The sequence below is a fragment of the Bombina bombina genome, chromosome 7 (genome assembly GCF_027579735.1).
Source record: "Bombina bombina isolate aBomBom1 chromosome 7, aBomBom1.pri, whole genome shotgun sequence".
NCBI lineage: Eukaryota > Metazoa > Chordata > Amphibia > Anura > Bombinatoridae > Bombina > Bombina bombina.
In genome coordinates this window covers 174923909-174940678 of record NC_069505.1, presented here as the reverse complement: position 1 = coordinate 174940678, position 16770 = coordinate 174923909, and the positions used below count along the sequence as shown (strand labels likewise).

The 16770-nt window shown below is 42.7% G+C and overlaps 1 protein-coding gene across 5 annotated transcripts in view; it reads right to left on the bottom strand.

Annotated features, from left to right (window-relative positions):
- The window catches only part of LOC128666052 (tumor necrosis factor receptor superfamily member 26-like), a 184985-nt gene that overhangs the window by 39592 nt on the left and 128623 nt on the right, over nt 1–16770 (bottom strand). For all 5 annotated transcript variants that reach the window (XM_053720425.1, XM_053720428.1, XM_053720429.1 and 2 more), the window contains exons 8-10: nt 7302–7394; nt 4914–4948; nt 674–790 (exon numbers count right to left, since the gene is read on the bottom strand). In XM_053720425.1, coding sequence (XP_053576400.1) covers nt 674–790; nt 4914–4948; nt 7302–7394 — 245 coding nt within the window. The remainder of the gene's footprint in view (nt 1–673; nt 791–4913; nt 4949–7301; nt 7395–16770) is intronic.

Sequence of the window (16770 nt, the reverse complement as noted above, 5' to 3'; positions counted from 1 at the left end):
GTGATTAAAGACATAGCACTTCAGTAATTCATTAATTGACTACCATAAATATTTAAATATTTGTGTTTATTGCATTAACATTATATATTTATATAGCATGTTTGTGTGTGTGTTGAGGATCACATAGAGAAATGCAGGGAACACCCCTTAGAGACGTATAGCAAAATCTGCCTTTTTAGAATCTCAGGAATGATCTCACATAACTGGAGGATCATTTTATATCATCTTAACTGATCAGAGAGCTATAGACAATTGAGCCCATGGGCCCGAATTATCAAGGGCGGGATGGCCCCTGATGCCCCTGTTTCTGCGCGAGCCTTCAGGCTCGCCGAAAATAGCATTTAAGAAGCAGCGGTCTTAAGACCGCTGCTCCTTAACTGGTCCACCAACTCTGAGAGGAGGACAGCAATCAACCCGATCGAATACGATTGGGTTGATTGACACCTCCTGCTAGATTGGCCGCGAATCTGCAGGGGGCAGCATTGCACAAGCAGTTGACTAGAACTGCTTGTGCAATCCTAAATGCAGATGGCGTATGCTGTCGGCATTTAGTGATGTCTGGTGGAGATAATACGCTACAGCGTATCATGTCTGCCAGACTTTAATAATTCGTCCCCATTATGTGCTTTTATCCCTTTAATTCACAATTTGAATGTCAGTCATAAACACATACCACACATGGATCATATGCCGATTCGTGCAGTGTGGAATTAGAAATGCGAAGCTCATGTTCCTCAGAAGCGTTAGAGGGTGCACAATGGTTATTTTCTGTTTGCAGAAGTTGTTCCATCTAAAATAAGCAACAATTGTCATTTACTTGATTTAGACACACATCATATAGCATAGCTATATCATTATATTTATTGATCTAATTTAATTATTTCTGGGATTATGCATTATATGTAGCAAATATTTGTGTTAATTGCAATAGCGTATTATATTTAACTAGTTTGCAGTACAGTGGTCCCACCCCTTGCTCTCTCTCCCCCGTTTCTTTTGCGCTCTCTCTACCCCCTCTCTTTTGCTCTCTCTCCTCTCTTTTGCTCTCTCTCCCCCCCTCTCTTTTGCTCTCTCTCCCCCCCTCTCTTTTGCTCTCTGTCCCCCCTCTCTTTTGCTCTGTCTCTGCCCCTCTCTTTTGCTCTCTCTCCCCCCTCTCTTTTGCGCTCTCTCTCCCTCTCTCTTTTGCGCTCTCTCTCCCTCTCTCTTTTGCGCTCTCTCCCCCTCTCTTTTGCGCTCTTTCTCTCCCCTCTCTCTTTTGCTCTCTCTCTATCCCCCTCTCTTTTGCGCTCTCTCTCCATCCCCCTCTCTTTTGCTCTCTCTCCCCCTCTCTTTTGCTCTCTCTCTTCCCCCTCTCTTTTGCTCTCTCCTCCCCCTCTCTTTTGCTCTCTCTATCCCCCTCTCTTTTGCTCTCTCTCTGTCCCCCTCTCTTTTGCTCTCTCTCAAAAGAAAGGGGGAGAGAGAGCAAAAGAGAGGGAGGAGAGAGAACAAAAGAGAGGGGGGAGAGAGAGCACAAAAGAGAGGGGGAGAGAGAGCACAAAAGAGAGGGGGAGAGCGCAAAAGAGAGGGGGAGAGCAAAAGAGAGGGGGGAGAGAGAGCTCTCTATCCCCTCTCTCTTTCGTTCTCTCTCTTTCCCTTCTCTTTTGCTCTCTCTCCCACTATTTTGTTTTCTCTCTCCCTTCCTCTCTTTTACTCTCTCTCCCCTCTCTCTCTCTCTCCCTCCTCTCTTTTGCTCTGTCTCTCACCCCCTCTCTTTTGCTCTCTCTCCCCCTCTCTTTTGCTCTCTCTCTCTCTGTCTTCCCCTCTCTCTCCCCCTCTTTCTCCCCCCCCTCTCTTTTGCTCTTTCTCCCCCTTCTCTTTTGCTCTCTCTCCCCACCTCTCTTTTGCTCTCTCTCCCCTTCTCTTTTGCTCTCTCTCCTCCTATCTTTTGCTCTCTCTCCCCCTATCTTTTGCTCTCTCCCCCTCACTTTTGCTCTTCCTCTCTCCCCCTCTCTTTCGCTCTCTCTCTCTCCCACCTCTATTTTGCTCTCTTTGCCCTCTCTTTTGCTCTCTCTCCCCCCTCTCTTTTGCTTTCTCTCTCTCCCCCTCTCTTTTGCTTTCTCTCTCTCCCCTCTCTTTCTCTCTCTCTCTCCCCCCTCTCTTTCTCTCTCTTTCTTTCCCCCCTCACTTTTGCTCTGTCTCTCCCCCCTCTCTTTTGCTCTCTCTCTCTGTCTCCCCCTCTCCCCCCCCTCTCTTTTGCTCTTTCTCCCCCCTCTCTTTTGCTTTCTCTCTCCCTCACTCTTTTGCTCTCTCTCTCCCCCCTCGCTTTTGCTCTGTCTCCCACCCCTCTCTTTTGCTCTCTCCCCCTCTCTTTTGTTCTCTCTCTCTTTCTGTCTTCCCCCTCTCTCTCTCCCCCTCTCTCTCTCCCCCTCTCTTTTGCTCTTTCTCCCCCTTCTCGTTTGCTTTCTCTGTCCCCCTCTCTTTTGCTCTCGCTCTCTCTCTCTTCCCCCTCTCTTTTGCTCTCTCCCCCTCTCTTTTGCTCTCTCTCCCCCTCTATTTTGCTCTCTCTACCCCTCTCTTTTGCTCTCTCTCTCCCCCCTCTCTTTTGCACTCTCTCTTCCCCTCTCTTTTGCACTTTCTCTCCCCCTCTCTTTTGCGCTCTCTCCCCCTCTCTTTTGCACTCTTTCTCTCTCCCCCTGTCTTTTGCTCTCTCTTTCCCCCTGTCTCTCTCTCTGTCTCCCCCCTCTCTCTCTCCCCCTCTCTTTTGCTCTCTCTCTCTCCCACCCTCCCTTTTGCTCTCTCTCTCTCCCACCCTCCCTTTTGCTCTCTCTCTCTCTCTCCCCTCTCTTTTGCTCTCTGTCCCTCTCTTTTGCTCTCTCTATCCCCCCTTTCTTTTGCTCTCTCTCCCCCCTCTCTTTTGCTCTCTCTCTCCCCCCTCTTTTTTGCTCTCTCTTTCTTTCTCTTTCTCTGTCTCCCCCTCTCTCCCCCTCTCTTTTGCTCTTTCTCCCCCTCTCTTTTGCTTTCTCCCCCCCCCTCTCTTTTGCTCTCTCTCTCTTCCCCCTCTCTTTTGCTCTCTCTCCGCCTCTCTTTTGCTCTCTCTCTCCCTCTCTCTTGCTCTTTCTCCCCCCCTCTCTTTTGCTTTCTCTTCCCCCCCCTCTCTTTTGCTCTCTCTCACTCTCTCTCTCCCCCTCTCTTTTGCTCTCTCTTTCTTCCCCCTCTCTTTTGCCTCTCTCTCCTCCCTCTCTTTTGCTCTCTCTCCCCCTCTCTTTTTCTCTCTCTCTCTCTTTCTCTCTCTCCCCCTCTCTTTTGCTCTGTCTCTCACCCCCTATCTTTTGTTCTATCTCTCCCCTCTCTTTTGCTCTCTCTCTCTCTCTCTGTCTCCCCCTCTCTCTCTTGCTCTTTCTCCCCCTCTCTTTTGCTTTCTCTCTCTCTCTCTCTCTCTCTCTCTCTCTCTCCCTCTCTCTTGCTCTCTCTCCCCCCATCTATTTTGCTCTCTCTCTCCCCCCTCTCTTTTGCTCTCTCTCTCTCTGTCTCCCCTTCTCTCTCCCCCCTTTCTTTTGCCCTTTCTCCCCCCTCTCTTTTGCTTTCTCTTTCCCCCCTCTCTTTTGCTCTCGCTCTCTCTCTCTCCCTCTCTTTTGCTCTCTCTTTCTTCCCCCTCTCTTTTGCCTCTCTCTCCCCCCTCTCTTTTGCTCTCTCTCCCCCTCTCTTTTGCTCTCTCTCCCCCCCTCTCTTTTGCTCTCTCTCCCCCCTCTCTTTTTCTCTTTCTCTCTTTTTCTCTCTCCCCCCTCTCTTTTGCTCTGTCTCTCACCCCTCTCTTTTGCTCTATCTCTCCCCCTCTCTTTTGCTCTCTCTCTCTCTCTCTCTCTCTGTCTCCCCTCTCTCTCTTGCTCTTTCTCCCCCCTCTCTTTTGCTTTCTCTCTCCCCCTCTCTTTTGTTCTCTCTCTCCGCCCCTCTCTTTTGCTCTCTCTCTCTCTCTTCCCCCTCTCTTTTGCTCTCTCTCCCCCCCTCTCTTTTGTCTCTTTTGCTCTCTCTCCCCCTCTCTTTTACTCTCTCTCACCCTTCTTTTTAACTTTCTCTCCCCCTCTATTTTACTCTCTCTCTCTCTCTCTCTCTCTCTCTCTCACCTCTCTTTTTCTCTCTCTCCCCTCTCTTTTGCTCTCTCTCTCCCCTATTTTGCTCTCTCTCCCCCTCATTTCCTCTCCCCCCTCTTTTGCTCTCTCCCCCATCTTTTGCGCTCTCTCTCTCATGACCACGCCCACTCCCACCCGGCCACGCCCAACCATCCTGCTCCCGTCTGCCCATGCCCCCCACCACGGCTGCTCCCCAGCCAGGCCCTCATCACGACGCTCCCGCCCCCGGCCATTCCCCCATCACGGTGCTCCCACATGGCCATGCTCCCATCACAAAGCTCCCGCTCGGCCATGCCCCCCCGCCATGGCCACTTCCGCCTACCCTCTCTGCCAGGTATGTTTGTCCTCAAGCAGTCTCTACTGCGCATGACAGCTTTGGACAAACATACCTGGCCTTTTATATTATAGGATAATAATTATAATTTTTATATGGCATATAGTTTTATATAGCATATATTTATATAACATTTGTATCTATCCATGTATATATAAATATATATATATAAACATGACACATACATGATAGATGACAAATAAATGATAGACAGATAGATATACACAGATAGATAGACATATAGATAGATACAGATAGATAGACACAGATAGACATATAGATAGATACAGATAGATAGATAGATAGATAGATAGATAGATAGATAGATAGATAGACAGACAATTATACAATTATAGATGTAGATAAAAGGAAAACCAAAGCTATTAAATTGTTGCATAAAGAAAGGCTTTACATATCTATTAGACATTGTCACTGTACTGCAGACTGATCAAAGAAATGTAGAGGAATCTTACCCCAGTGTTGGCATTTGCTGGCTGTTTGCCCTTTCCTACAAAGATTAAAATTAAATAGAACAAATGAGAACTACATTTATTTATATGAACCATTTATTTTCTGTATGTGAGAGAATACACAAACCAGGCGCCAGCATACATCATTTTTGACAGTTTTAAAGGGACATCTGTACTTAAAGTAATTTACAGTACAGATAAATTTATTTTTTCTCCCATTTTCCGGTCCCTTGTATCATATGACAGACATTCAGCCAATCACAGACTAGTATACGTATACCCTGTGAGCTTGTGCACATGCTCAGTAGGATCTTGTTCCCCAGAAAGTGTGAATATAAAAAGACTGTGCAAAATTTGATAATGGAAGTTATTTGGAAAGTGTCTTAAAACTGCTGCTCTATCTGATTTATAAAAGTTTATTTTGACTTGAGTGTCACTGTAACGATGTAGCCACGTTGGTTAAAAACACAAGGTGACATCACCTTTACTTCTTGACTTGTTTAGTTTTTAAAGAGGAACGGATCTTTTACTCTGAAAACTCATATTCTTGTACTTGATTTATTGCAGTTTTAAATCATTCTATTTCATTATGTTACCCAATATTACTCTATAGCAAACTTCAGTTACACCCATACATTCTTAACATGCTGCTAGTGTTATGTATACAATATAATGATACTTTGTTATTAAGTGTTCCTAAATGCCCAAGGAGGGGGAAACGGAGAAATTTCCCTTAAAGAGATATAAATAATAAAAATAATAAATTGGTAAAGTATACACATTGTATGTGTGAGGTAGTAGAAGATATATATACATATCAAAATAACTACATATATAAATGATGTAGCAGATGATGTAATAAATATGGGGACCCCCAGTTGTGTATTCTCATAGTTATTAAAGTTACAGTAGTTACAATAATATTAATAATAATAATTACAGTCCCCATTCATATTGCCAAAAGTTTATCAAATCATACTCAGAATTTAAACCTTGAGGAATTCTCGTCTTCAATTTGAAAATCCAAAAGACATCTCTTTTAGCTAACATCAAATCCCTGTCCCCACCTCTATTCCTAGTGGACACTTGTTCTACTATTGACCATGTTAAGCTATCTGCCTGTTTTTGATGTCACATTTTAAAATGTTACATTAATGGGGTGGAGAGTGTTCCTGATTTGATATTAGATAAATGTTCTCAAATTCTAGTTCTTATCCCTCGAATTGTCATTCCTACGTATTGCAAATAATATCGACACATATCAACAAATAGACCACATAAGTAGTATGGCAATTATAGCACTTTTTGTATGAGAAAGATTCCCCCGTGACCATGCTACAAAAGCCCTCAAGAATATGAGTTTTCAGAGTGAAAGGTCCGTTCCCCTTTAAAAACTAAACAAGTCAAGAAGTATAGGTGATGTCTCCTAGTATTTTTAACCAATGGTAATGTTGTTAAGATTTTAAATATTTGTGTCATATTTGTGGTGCTATGTTCTATCCAAACCATGAATAATTTTTGGGGGGTTTTGCTGTGACTTTTTAGCGTGTATAAAAATTACTTGAATATCCATTAAGAGGAAAAAATATTTTCTGATCTTAAAGGGACATAAAACTCAATCTTTTCTTTCATGATTTGGATAGAGAATACAGTTTTCCAATTTACTTCTATTATCTAATTTGCTTCATTCTCATGGTATCCTTTGTTGAATGAGCAGCAATGCACTACTACTAACTAGCATATATGTGTGGCCACAAATAACAGCTAGCTCCCAGTAATGCATTGCTACTCCTGAGCCTACCTAGGTATGCTTTTCAACAAAGGATATCAAGAGGGGGATGCAGATTAGATAATAGAAGTACATTGCAAAGTAAACCCTTACTAAAGAGACTGATGTGAAGTACAGCTAGACCCAGCCCTTGAAAAAGGGGAAAGATCAGAGAACTACTCTGGCTTTCAAAATAATAAACTCTTGATTGTAGTGAAATAAATACAATTTTTTTCAGACACTAAAACTTTACTTCCTCCATGCATTAAGGCAACGAGAATGACTGGGGGTTGTGGGTGGGGGAGTGATGCTTGACAGTTTTTGCTGTGGTGCTCTTTGCCTCCTCCTGCTGGCCAGCAGTGGTGTTCCCAACAGTAATTAAGATGAACCTGTGGACTCACCATATCTTAGGAAGAACCATGGGTTTAATGTCCCTTTAACAATCATAGTGAATTGGGTGGGCTATCGATGGTTAACCATTCTATAATTTTTACTATAATAAAGTGCACATATGTGAATATTTGTGTTTCTACAAATAGTAACTGCTTGTACCTATGGAACTAAACGTACAATTCTGAGCACTTTAACAGAAGACTCACAGTAATGCACAGAAAATGTCTCACCTTTACACTTTAGTTTATAAACAACAACAAAGATGACGAGCAGTATGCCAGTGATTATACAGACAGACACCAACACCACAGGCACCATCCCACCTGCAAATACAAATAAACGTTACAGTTTTATGTTCTCCATCCCTCCTAAACAGGTAAAAAAGGTTGTCCAACCTGAGAGTCATCATTACTTTCCCTGTTTAATATTCCCACCATTTACACATTTTGCAGCACTTGATCTGCGGCTGCAGACAAAAAAAATTGATATTATGGTTTTGGTTCCCTGCTACTCATCAATCACCCCTAGACCCATATATAATCCTTACTGATAGAGGAACCAGAATAAACAAGTTGGCGTCTTAATCAGTTTATATATTAGGAAAGATTTTTCTTCAGATTAACCAACTTTATTAAAGGGACATAAAACCCAAAATATTTTGTTCATGATTCAGATAAAACATACAATTTTAAACAGCTTTGCAATTTTCTTTGGCTATCAAATTTGCTTTATTCTCTAGGTATCCTTTATTGAACCATATACTTAGGAAGGCTCAGAGCAGCAATGCACTACTGGCTGCTAACTGCTGATTAATGACTGTACATAAACGCCTCTTTTGGCCCACCAAATGTGTTCAGCTAGCTCCCAGTCCTGCAATGTTGTCCTTCAACAAAGGATACAAAGATACAAATTAAGCAAATTTGATCATAGAAGTAAATTTAAAAGTGGTTTAAAATTGAATGCTCTATCTGAATCATGAAAGAAAAGTTTTGGGTTTCATATCCCTTTCAGTTTGTTTTCCAGTTCTGTGAGTGAAATATATTTCTAGTAATACCTCTTGTTTAAAAAGGCTGAACACTTCTTAGAAATGTAATTAGTATATAGAATTCTGTATAAATTCCAGTATCCATTACTTTACAAAGCTAGCTCCCAGTAGTGCATTGCTGCTTCTTTAGCGAAGGCCAGCAATAAAATGAAGCACATTTGATAATAGAAGTAAATTGGAAAGTTGATCAAAATTGTATTTTCTATTTGTGTCATGAAAGAAAACGGTGTGGTTTCATGTCCCTTTTAAGCTGCTTAAGTTTTATTTGCAATAAAATTCAGAACCTCTGATGTTCTTACATTTAGATTAGGTAACTGTGTAACAACCTATAAATAACAGACTTTCCTTCTTAATATGAGGAGAGTCCACAACTTCATTCTTTACTTGTGGGAAATACAGAACCTGGCCACCAATAAGGGGGCAAAGACACCCCAAAGGCTTAAATACCTCCCCTACTTCCCTCATATCCCAGTCATTCTTTGGAGGTTGGCAGAGAAGTGTCAGAAGATACAGAGTGGTTTCTTATGGAGGGTAGTACCCTTCGGAATGGGACTGGAGTTTTAAGTAGTCTTGTCAGCCTCTCAGTGAGAGCATTGACGAATTTTAGGGTCTGGAGATGCAGGGAGAGTCTTTCTGCGAACCTATCCAGACTCGTATTAACAGCTCCTAAGCAATCAGTGTGGACGAGTTTCACTGCCTGCTTCTATCACTCAAGTCCATGTCAGGAGCGGTGCTACAAGACTGTCAAACTTGAGAGGCTGTGTGTCTGTTCCACGGCAGAGATTTCGGTAAGATCATTTAATTTTTATACTCATATGATAACGGAAGAATATAGGGTCACAGTGTGACTCCTTTTATCTGTATGGAATCAAAGGTTAATATCTCCAGAAGGGGATTATTGAACAGAGGGGATTTATTGCATAATTTGCTTTATTATGTTTTATGCTGCCACATGTGTCAGACAGATGTTGGAACATTCAGCTTTTACTTTCGTTTTGGAAAGCTGCGCGGCCTGTTAGGTTTGGCGCGCTTTTTCCTGTATCAGGGGCGGCCCTGCATGGTGCACGGCGTGTCAGTTTCTCTGTGGGGCCTGGGTCATAGGAGGTGGTGAGTGCCCCAACCATTGGGGGTATAAAGGTGCCATTTATCTTAAAAGCGCAAGCTATGGAGGACTCTGATACCTAAGTCTAATACCTGTCTATATTGTGAAAAGGCTGCAGTATATCCGCCTGCTCAAATATGTTCCACATGCCTTGATAAAGTAATTATATCTAAGAAAACCAAGATGTTTAGTACCACTAAGCCATCCACCTCTGAGGAATCTCCGTCCCATGAGGGGCGTTCCCTGCATTCATCTCATATTACACATTGCACTGCTAATCCTCCTTCTGGAGGGGCCCTCTTACCGCCAGACTTTACTGAACAGCTACAAATGGCAGTATCTGCGGCTTTCAGTGCTTTACCTCGCCCTGCTTAGTGCAAGCGAAAGGTCAAATATTGCTATCCTCCCCAGGGATCATCAACTAACTTGTTGGATTTATCTGATTCAAGATTATCCGCTGATGAGGACGCCTCTGATACTTCAGAGGATGCTCTTTCTGGGATGGAATCGGCTGCCTCTAGGCCTCCGGCTGCGGAGGAACCAGACTTTAGATTTAGGATCGAACACTTACGCTTCCTGTTAAAGAAAGTTTTGGCTACTTTAGAGGTTCCAGAACCTAAATTACCTGAGAATCCTTGTATTCCTAAACTAGATAAGGTCTACGAGGACAGGGTGGTGTCACAGACCTTCCCGGTTCCCGTAAAGATGGTGAATATTATTAAGAACGAATGGGAGAGACTTGCTTCTTCTTTTTCCCCTTCTTCTTCCTTTAAGAAATTGTTCCCGGTCCTGGACTCTCAATTGGAGTTCTGGTGTTCCATCCCTAAGGTGGATGGCGCTATCTCCACACTTGCTAAATGCACTACTAGTCCGCTTGAGGGTAGTTCGTCGTTTAAGGAGCACATGGATAAGAAGTTAGAAACTCTGTTGAGAAAGATGTTTCAGCACGTAGAATATTTGTTTCAATCAGCAGTGGTTGCTGGGGTGGCTGGATGCGCTACCTATTTGTGCAACTCTATCTGAATTGATCGAGAGGGAAGGTCCCCTTGAGGTTATCCAGGAAAGAATTAAGGCCTTGAGGGTACATGACTTCAAAATCTACACTTCTTTCCCTTCCATTTAAGGGGAAGATTCTTTTTGGTCCAGGCCTGAACTCAATCATATCCATGGTCACTGGAGTCAAAGGTGCCTTTTTACCGCAGGATAAGAAGAACAAATCTAAGGGACAAGGTCCTAATTTTTGTTCCTTTCGTTTGGATAAATCCAAATGCCAGCAGCCCTCCGTGAAGACTGAACAGTTCAAGGGAACTTGGAAGCTGAAAAGCAGAACAAGAAGCCTGCCGAGTAAAAGTCGGCATGAAGGGGCGGCCCCCAATCCATCTCTGGATCATGTAGGGGACAGACTATCAATCTTTTTGGAGGCTTGGCTTGGGTACGTGCAAGACCCTTGGGTCCTGGAGGTCATCACTCAGGGATACAGAATAGGTTTAAAATCTCATCCACCCAGAGGCAGATTCCTCTTGTCAAACCTGTCTTCAAGGCCAGAAAAGTGAGAGGCCTTTCTAGGGTGTGTGAGGGATCTCTCCTCCCTGGGAGTAATTGTACCAGTACCTCTAGCAGACAGAGGTCTAGGATACTACTCAAACCTTTTGTGGTCCCAAAGAAGGAGGGAACTTTTTGCCTGATTCTGGACCATTCAAAAGCTCTTCTACTTCTTCTTTGATCTCATGGATGGAAGATAACTTAGAAAAGAGTTCTCTTGTTCCCAGTACCAGGGTAGAATTCCTGGGTGCGATAGTAGACTCCATATCCATAAGGATATTTCTTACAGACCAGAGACGTTACAAAATAACTTCCAATTGTCTTGCCCTAAAGACCTCCTTAAGGCCCTCTGTGGCCGGTGTATGGAGGTAATTGGGCTCATGGTGTCCAGCATAGACATAATTCCATTCGCCAGATTCCATCTCAGACCTCTTCAGCTGTGCATGCTGAGTCAGTGGAACGGCGATTACTTGGATCTGTCGCAACAGATTTCTCTGGACAACTGGTCGAGAGAATCTCTCTCTTGGTGGCTCTGTCCAGATCACCTGTCCCAAGAGACATCCTTTTTGAGACCATCCTGGGAGATTGTGACTACGTATGCAAGTCTATCAAGATGGGGAGCTGTTTGGGGTACCAGGGCCTGTGGATTCGAGAGGAATCTCTCCTCCTGATCAATATTTTGGAACTTCGAGCAATCTTCAATGCTCTGAAGGCTTGGCCTCTTCTGGGTTCATCCCAGTTTATCAGATCAGATCGGACAACATAACCTCGGTGTCAGCGATCCACATTCCGAGTGTGGACGACTGGGAAGCGGATTTCCTCAGTAGACAATCCTTTCATCTGGGGGAATGGTCTCTCCATCCCGAGGTGTTTGCGGAGATCTGCATCAGATGGGGGACGCCGGAGATAGATCTCATGGCGTCCTGGCTCAAAACCAAGCTACCCAGACACAGGTTGTGGTCCAGGGATCCTCAGGCAGAGCTAATAGATGCATTGGCAGTGCCTTGGAGGTTCAATCTAGTTTACATTTTTCCACCGTTACCAATTCTTCCTCGGGTAATGGCACGCATCAAGCAGGAGCTAGCTTCGGCATACTAATTGCTCCATCGTGACCGCGAAGGACGTGGTTCGCGGACCAGGTGGGGATGTCTTCATCTCCTCCATGGATGTTACCTTGTCGCAGTGATCTGCTGGAACAGGGTCCTTTTGTTCATCAAAATCTAGATTCTCTGAGGCTGACTGCGTAAAGATTGAACGCTTAGTCTTAGCCAAGAGAGGTTTTTCTGAGAGAGTGAATGATACTCTCATTCAAGCTCGAAAGGTTACTCGTCGCATCTATCATAAGGTGTGGAGGACCTACTTATTCTGGTGTGAAGAGCGTGGATTCCCCTGGCATAAGGTCAAGGTTTCCAGGATTCTTTCCTTTCTCCAGGATGGTTTGGAGAAGGGTTTTTCTGCTAGTTCCCTAAAGGGATAGATTTCGGCTCTATCTGTTTTATTGCACAAGAGACTCGCTCAGCTTCCTGATGTTCAGTCTTTTGCTCAGGCTCTAGCTAGAATCAGGCATGTGTTTAGATCCACTGCTCCTCCTTGAAGTTTAAATCTAGTTCTTAAAGTTTTGCAGAGGGCTCTGTTTGAGCCTATGCATGTGGTTGACATAAAATTACTGTCTTGGAAGGTTCTTTTTCTACTAGCTATTGCTTCAGCGCGCAGAGTCTCTGAGATGGCTGCCCTGCAATGTGAGCATTCTTACCTAGTTTTTCATGCTGATAAGGCCTTCAAGCTACAAAGGAATTTAGACAGACTTCTTTGTTTGTTGTCTATTCTGGGAAGCGTAGAGGGCAGAAGGCCTCTTCCACTTTCTTATCTTTTTGGTTGAGGAGTCTTATTCACTTAGCATATGAGACAGCGGGACATAAGCCTCCTCAGAGGATTAAGGCTCATTCAACTAGAGAAAAATAATGAGGCCTGTATGAAGCATATTTGTAGAGCGGCTACCTGGTCCTCCTTACATACTTTTTCAAAATTTTACAAGTTTGACGTGTTTGCTTTGGCTTAAGCAACTTTTTGTAGAAAGGTTTCGCAGGCTGTGGCGCCCTCAGAATAGGGTCTGCCTCTCTTTTTACCCTCCCATTTTCATTCAGTGTCCTCTAGAGCTTGGATATATGTTTCCCACAAGTAAGGAATGAAGCCGTGGACTCTCCTCATATTAAGAAGAAAAACATAAATTATGCTTACCAGATCATTTCTTTTCCTTCTGTATGAGGAGAGTCCACGGCCCCGTCCGTGTTCTCCGTTGGGCGAACCAACATTTTTGTTTATTCTTCTGGCACCTTTTATACCCTGATATTTTTCCTACTGTTCCTTGTTCCCTTGGCAGAATGACTGGGATATGAGGGAAGTGGGGGAGATATTTAAGCCTTTGGCTGGAGTGTCTTTTCCTCCTCCTGGTGGCCAGGATCTGTATTTCCCACAAGTAATGAAGGAATGAAGCCGTGGACTCTCCTCATACAGAAGGAAAGGAAATAATCTGGTAAGCATAATTTATGTTTTTCTCTGGCTTTTTTGCACCAACATGGAACCAAAATATAAGAGGTCAATAAAAAAGTAAAACACAGTGAATGCACCAGAGGATTCTGGGTAAGATATGCAAATTTTATCTCCACCATAACTGAAATGAATATTGTGATCAGTAAAACAGGACTGGCAAATGTTACGTATAGGGCCTGATAATAAAAAAAATGCTACTGATAAAAAATATTCAGCTAGATTACGAGTTTTGTGGTAAGAGCTGCTCGGTACTAACTTGCAAGTTATTGTAACCGCTCACCTCCCTACTGCGCTGGTATTACAGGTTTGCAAAAACCGGCGTTAGCAGGCAATATTGCAGCGTAAAGTAAAATTGAGCTCCATACCGCACTCCAATACCAGCGCTGCAGTGAGCTACGGTGAGTTGGTTTTACGTGCTCGTGCACAATATCCCCATAGCCATCAATAGGGAGAGCCTGCTGAAAAAAAGCCTAACACCTGTAATAAAGGAGCGTAAATCTCCATAATGCAGCCACATTGATTCCTATAGGGAAACTAAATTTATGTTTACACCTAACACCCTAACATGAGCCCCGACTCTAAACACCCCTAATCTGCCGCCCCCGACATCGCCACCACCTACCTACGCTTATTAACCCCTAATCTGCCACCCCCAACGTCGCCGCCACCTACATTACACTTATTAAAGCCCTAATCTGCCGCCCCCGACACCGCCGACACCTACATTACACTTATTAACCCCTAATCTTCTATCCTCAACGTCGTTGCCAATAATCTAAAGTTATTAATCCCTAAACCTAAGTGTAACCCTAACCCTAACACCCACTAACTTTAATGTAATTAAAATGAATCTAAATAAAACCTACTATTAATAACTAAGTAATTCCTATTTAAAACTAAACACTTACCTGTAAAATAAAAACCCTAACATAGCTACAATATTACTAATAGTTTGTATTTATTTTAACTAGTTAGTAAATAGTTATTAACTATTTACTAACTACCTAGCTAAAATAAATACAAATTTACCTGTAAAATAAAACCTAACCTGTCTTACACTAACACCTAACCTTACACTACAAATAAATAAATTACATTTATTAAATACAATTAATTAAATTACAAAAACAAACAAACACTAAATTACACAAAATAAAAAAGAAATGATCAAATATTTAAACTAATTACTCCTAATCTAATAGCCCTATCAAAATAAAAAAGCCCCCCAAAGATAAAAACCCCCCTAGCCTAAACTAAACTGCCAATAGCCCTTAAAAGGGCCTTTTGCGGGGCATTGCCCCAAAGAAATCAGCTCTTTTACCTGTAAAAAAAATATAAACAACCCCCCAACAGTAAAACCCACCACCCACACAACCAAACCCCCAAAATAAAATCCTAACTAAAAAAACCTAAGCTCCCATTGCCCTGAAATGGGCATTTGTATGGGCATTGCCCTTTAAAGGGCATTTAGCTCTTTTTCCGCCCAAACCCTAAGCTAAAAATAAAACCCACCCAATAAACCCTTAAAAAAACCTAACACTAACTCCCGAAGATCCACTTACAGTTTTTGAAGACCCGACATCCATCCTCAACGAAGCGACAGAAGTCCTCAACGAAGCCGGGAGAAGTCTTCATCCAAGCGGCAAGAAGTGGTCCTCCAGACGGGCAGAAGTCCATCCATCCAGCGCGGAGCGGCTTCATCTTCAAGACATCCGGCGCGGAGCATCCTGTTCTTTCCATGGCTCTTCTTGAATGAAGGTTCCTTTAAGTGACATCAGCCAATCGGAATTAAAGGTGAAAAAATCCTATTGGCTGATGCAATCAGCCAATAGGATTGAGCTTCAATCCTATTGGCTGATCCAATCAGCCAATAGGATTGAGCTCGCATTCTATTGGCTGATTGGAACAGCCAATAGAATGCAAGCTCAATCTTATTGGCTGATTGAAGCTCGGAATTAAAGGTGAAAAAATCCTATTGGCTGATGCAATCAGCCAATAGGATTGAGCTTCAATCCTATTGGCTGATCCAATCAGCCAATAGGATTGAGCTTGCATTCTATTGGCTGTTCCAATCAGCCAATCGAATGCAAGCTCAATCCCATTGGCTGATTGGATCAGCCAATAGGATTGAAGCTCAATTCTATTGGCTGATTGCATCAGCCAATAGGTTTTTTCACCTTTAATTCCAATTGGCTGATAGAATTCTATCAGCCAATTGGAATTCAAGGGACGCTATCTTGGATGACGTCACTTAAAGGAACCTTCATTCGAGAAGAGCCGTGGAAAGAAGAGGATGTTCCACGCCGGATGTCTTGAAGATGGAGCCGCTTTGCGCCAGATGGATGAAGATAGAAGATGCCATCTGGATGAAGACTTCTGCCCGTCTGAAGGACCACTTCTTGCCGCTTGGATGAAGACTTAGCCCAGCTTCGTTGAGGACTTCTGCTGCTTCGTTGAGGATGGATGACGGGTCTTCAAAAAATGTGAGTGGATCTTCGGGGGTTAGTGTTATGTTTTTTTAAGGGTTTATTGGGTGGGTTTTATTTTTAGCTTAGGGTTTGGGCGGAAAAAGAGCTAAATGCCCTTTAAAGGGCAATGCCCATACAAATGCCCTTTTTAGGGTAATGGGGAGCTTAGTTTTTTTTAGTTAGGATTTTATTTGGGGGGTTTGGTTGTGTGGGTGGTGGGTTTTACTGTTGGGGGGTTGTTTATATTTTTTTAAGGGTTTATTGGGTGAGTTTTATTTTTAGCTTATGGTTTGGGCGGAAAAAGAGCTAAATGCCCTTTTAAGGGCAATGCCCATACAAATGGCCTTTTCAGGGCAATGGAGAGCTTAGGTTTTTTTAGTTAGAATTTTATTTGGGGGGGTTTGGTTGTGTGGGTGGTGGGTTTTACTGTTGGGGGGTTGTTTTTATTTTTATTTTACAGGTAAAAGAGCTGATTTATTTGGGGCAATGCCCCGCAAAAGGCCCTTTTAAGGGTTATTGGCAGTTTAGTTTAGGCTAGGTTTTTTTTATTTTGGGGGGGCTTTTTTATTTTGATAGGGCTATTAGATTAGGTGTAATTAGTTTAAATATTTGATCATTTTTTTTTTTATTTTGTGTAATTTAGTGGGGTTTTTTTGTAATTTAGCTACTTGTATTTCATAAATGTAATTTATTTAATAGTAGTGTAAGGTTAGGTGTTAGTGTAAGACAGGTTAGGTTTTATTTTACAGGTAAATTTGTATTTATTTTAGCTATGTAGTTAGTAAATAGTTAATAACTATTTACTAACTAGTCTACCTAGTTAAAATAAATACAAACTTAGCTGTGAAATAAAAATAAAACCTAAGATGGATACAATGTAACTATTAGTTATATTGTAGCTAGCTTAGGGTTTATTTTACAGGTAAGTATTTAATTTTAAATTGGAATTACTTACGGCTAGATTACGAGTTTTTGTTGGTAAGGCTGTGCGG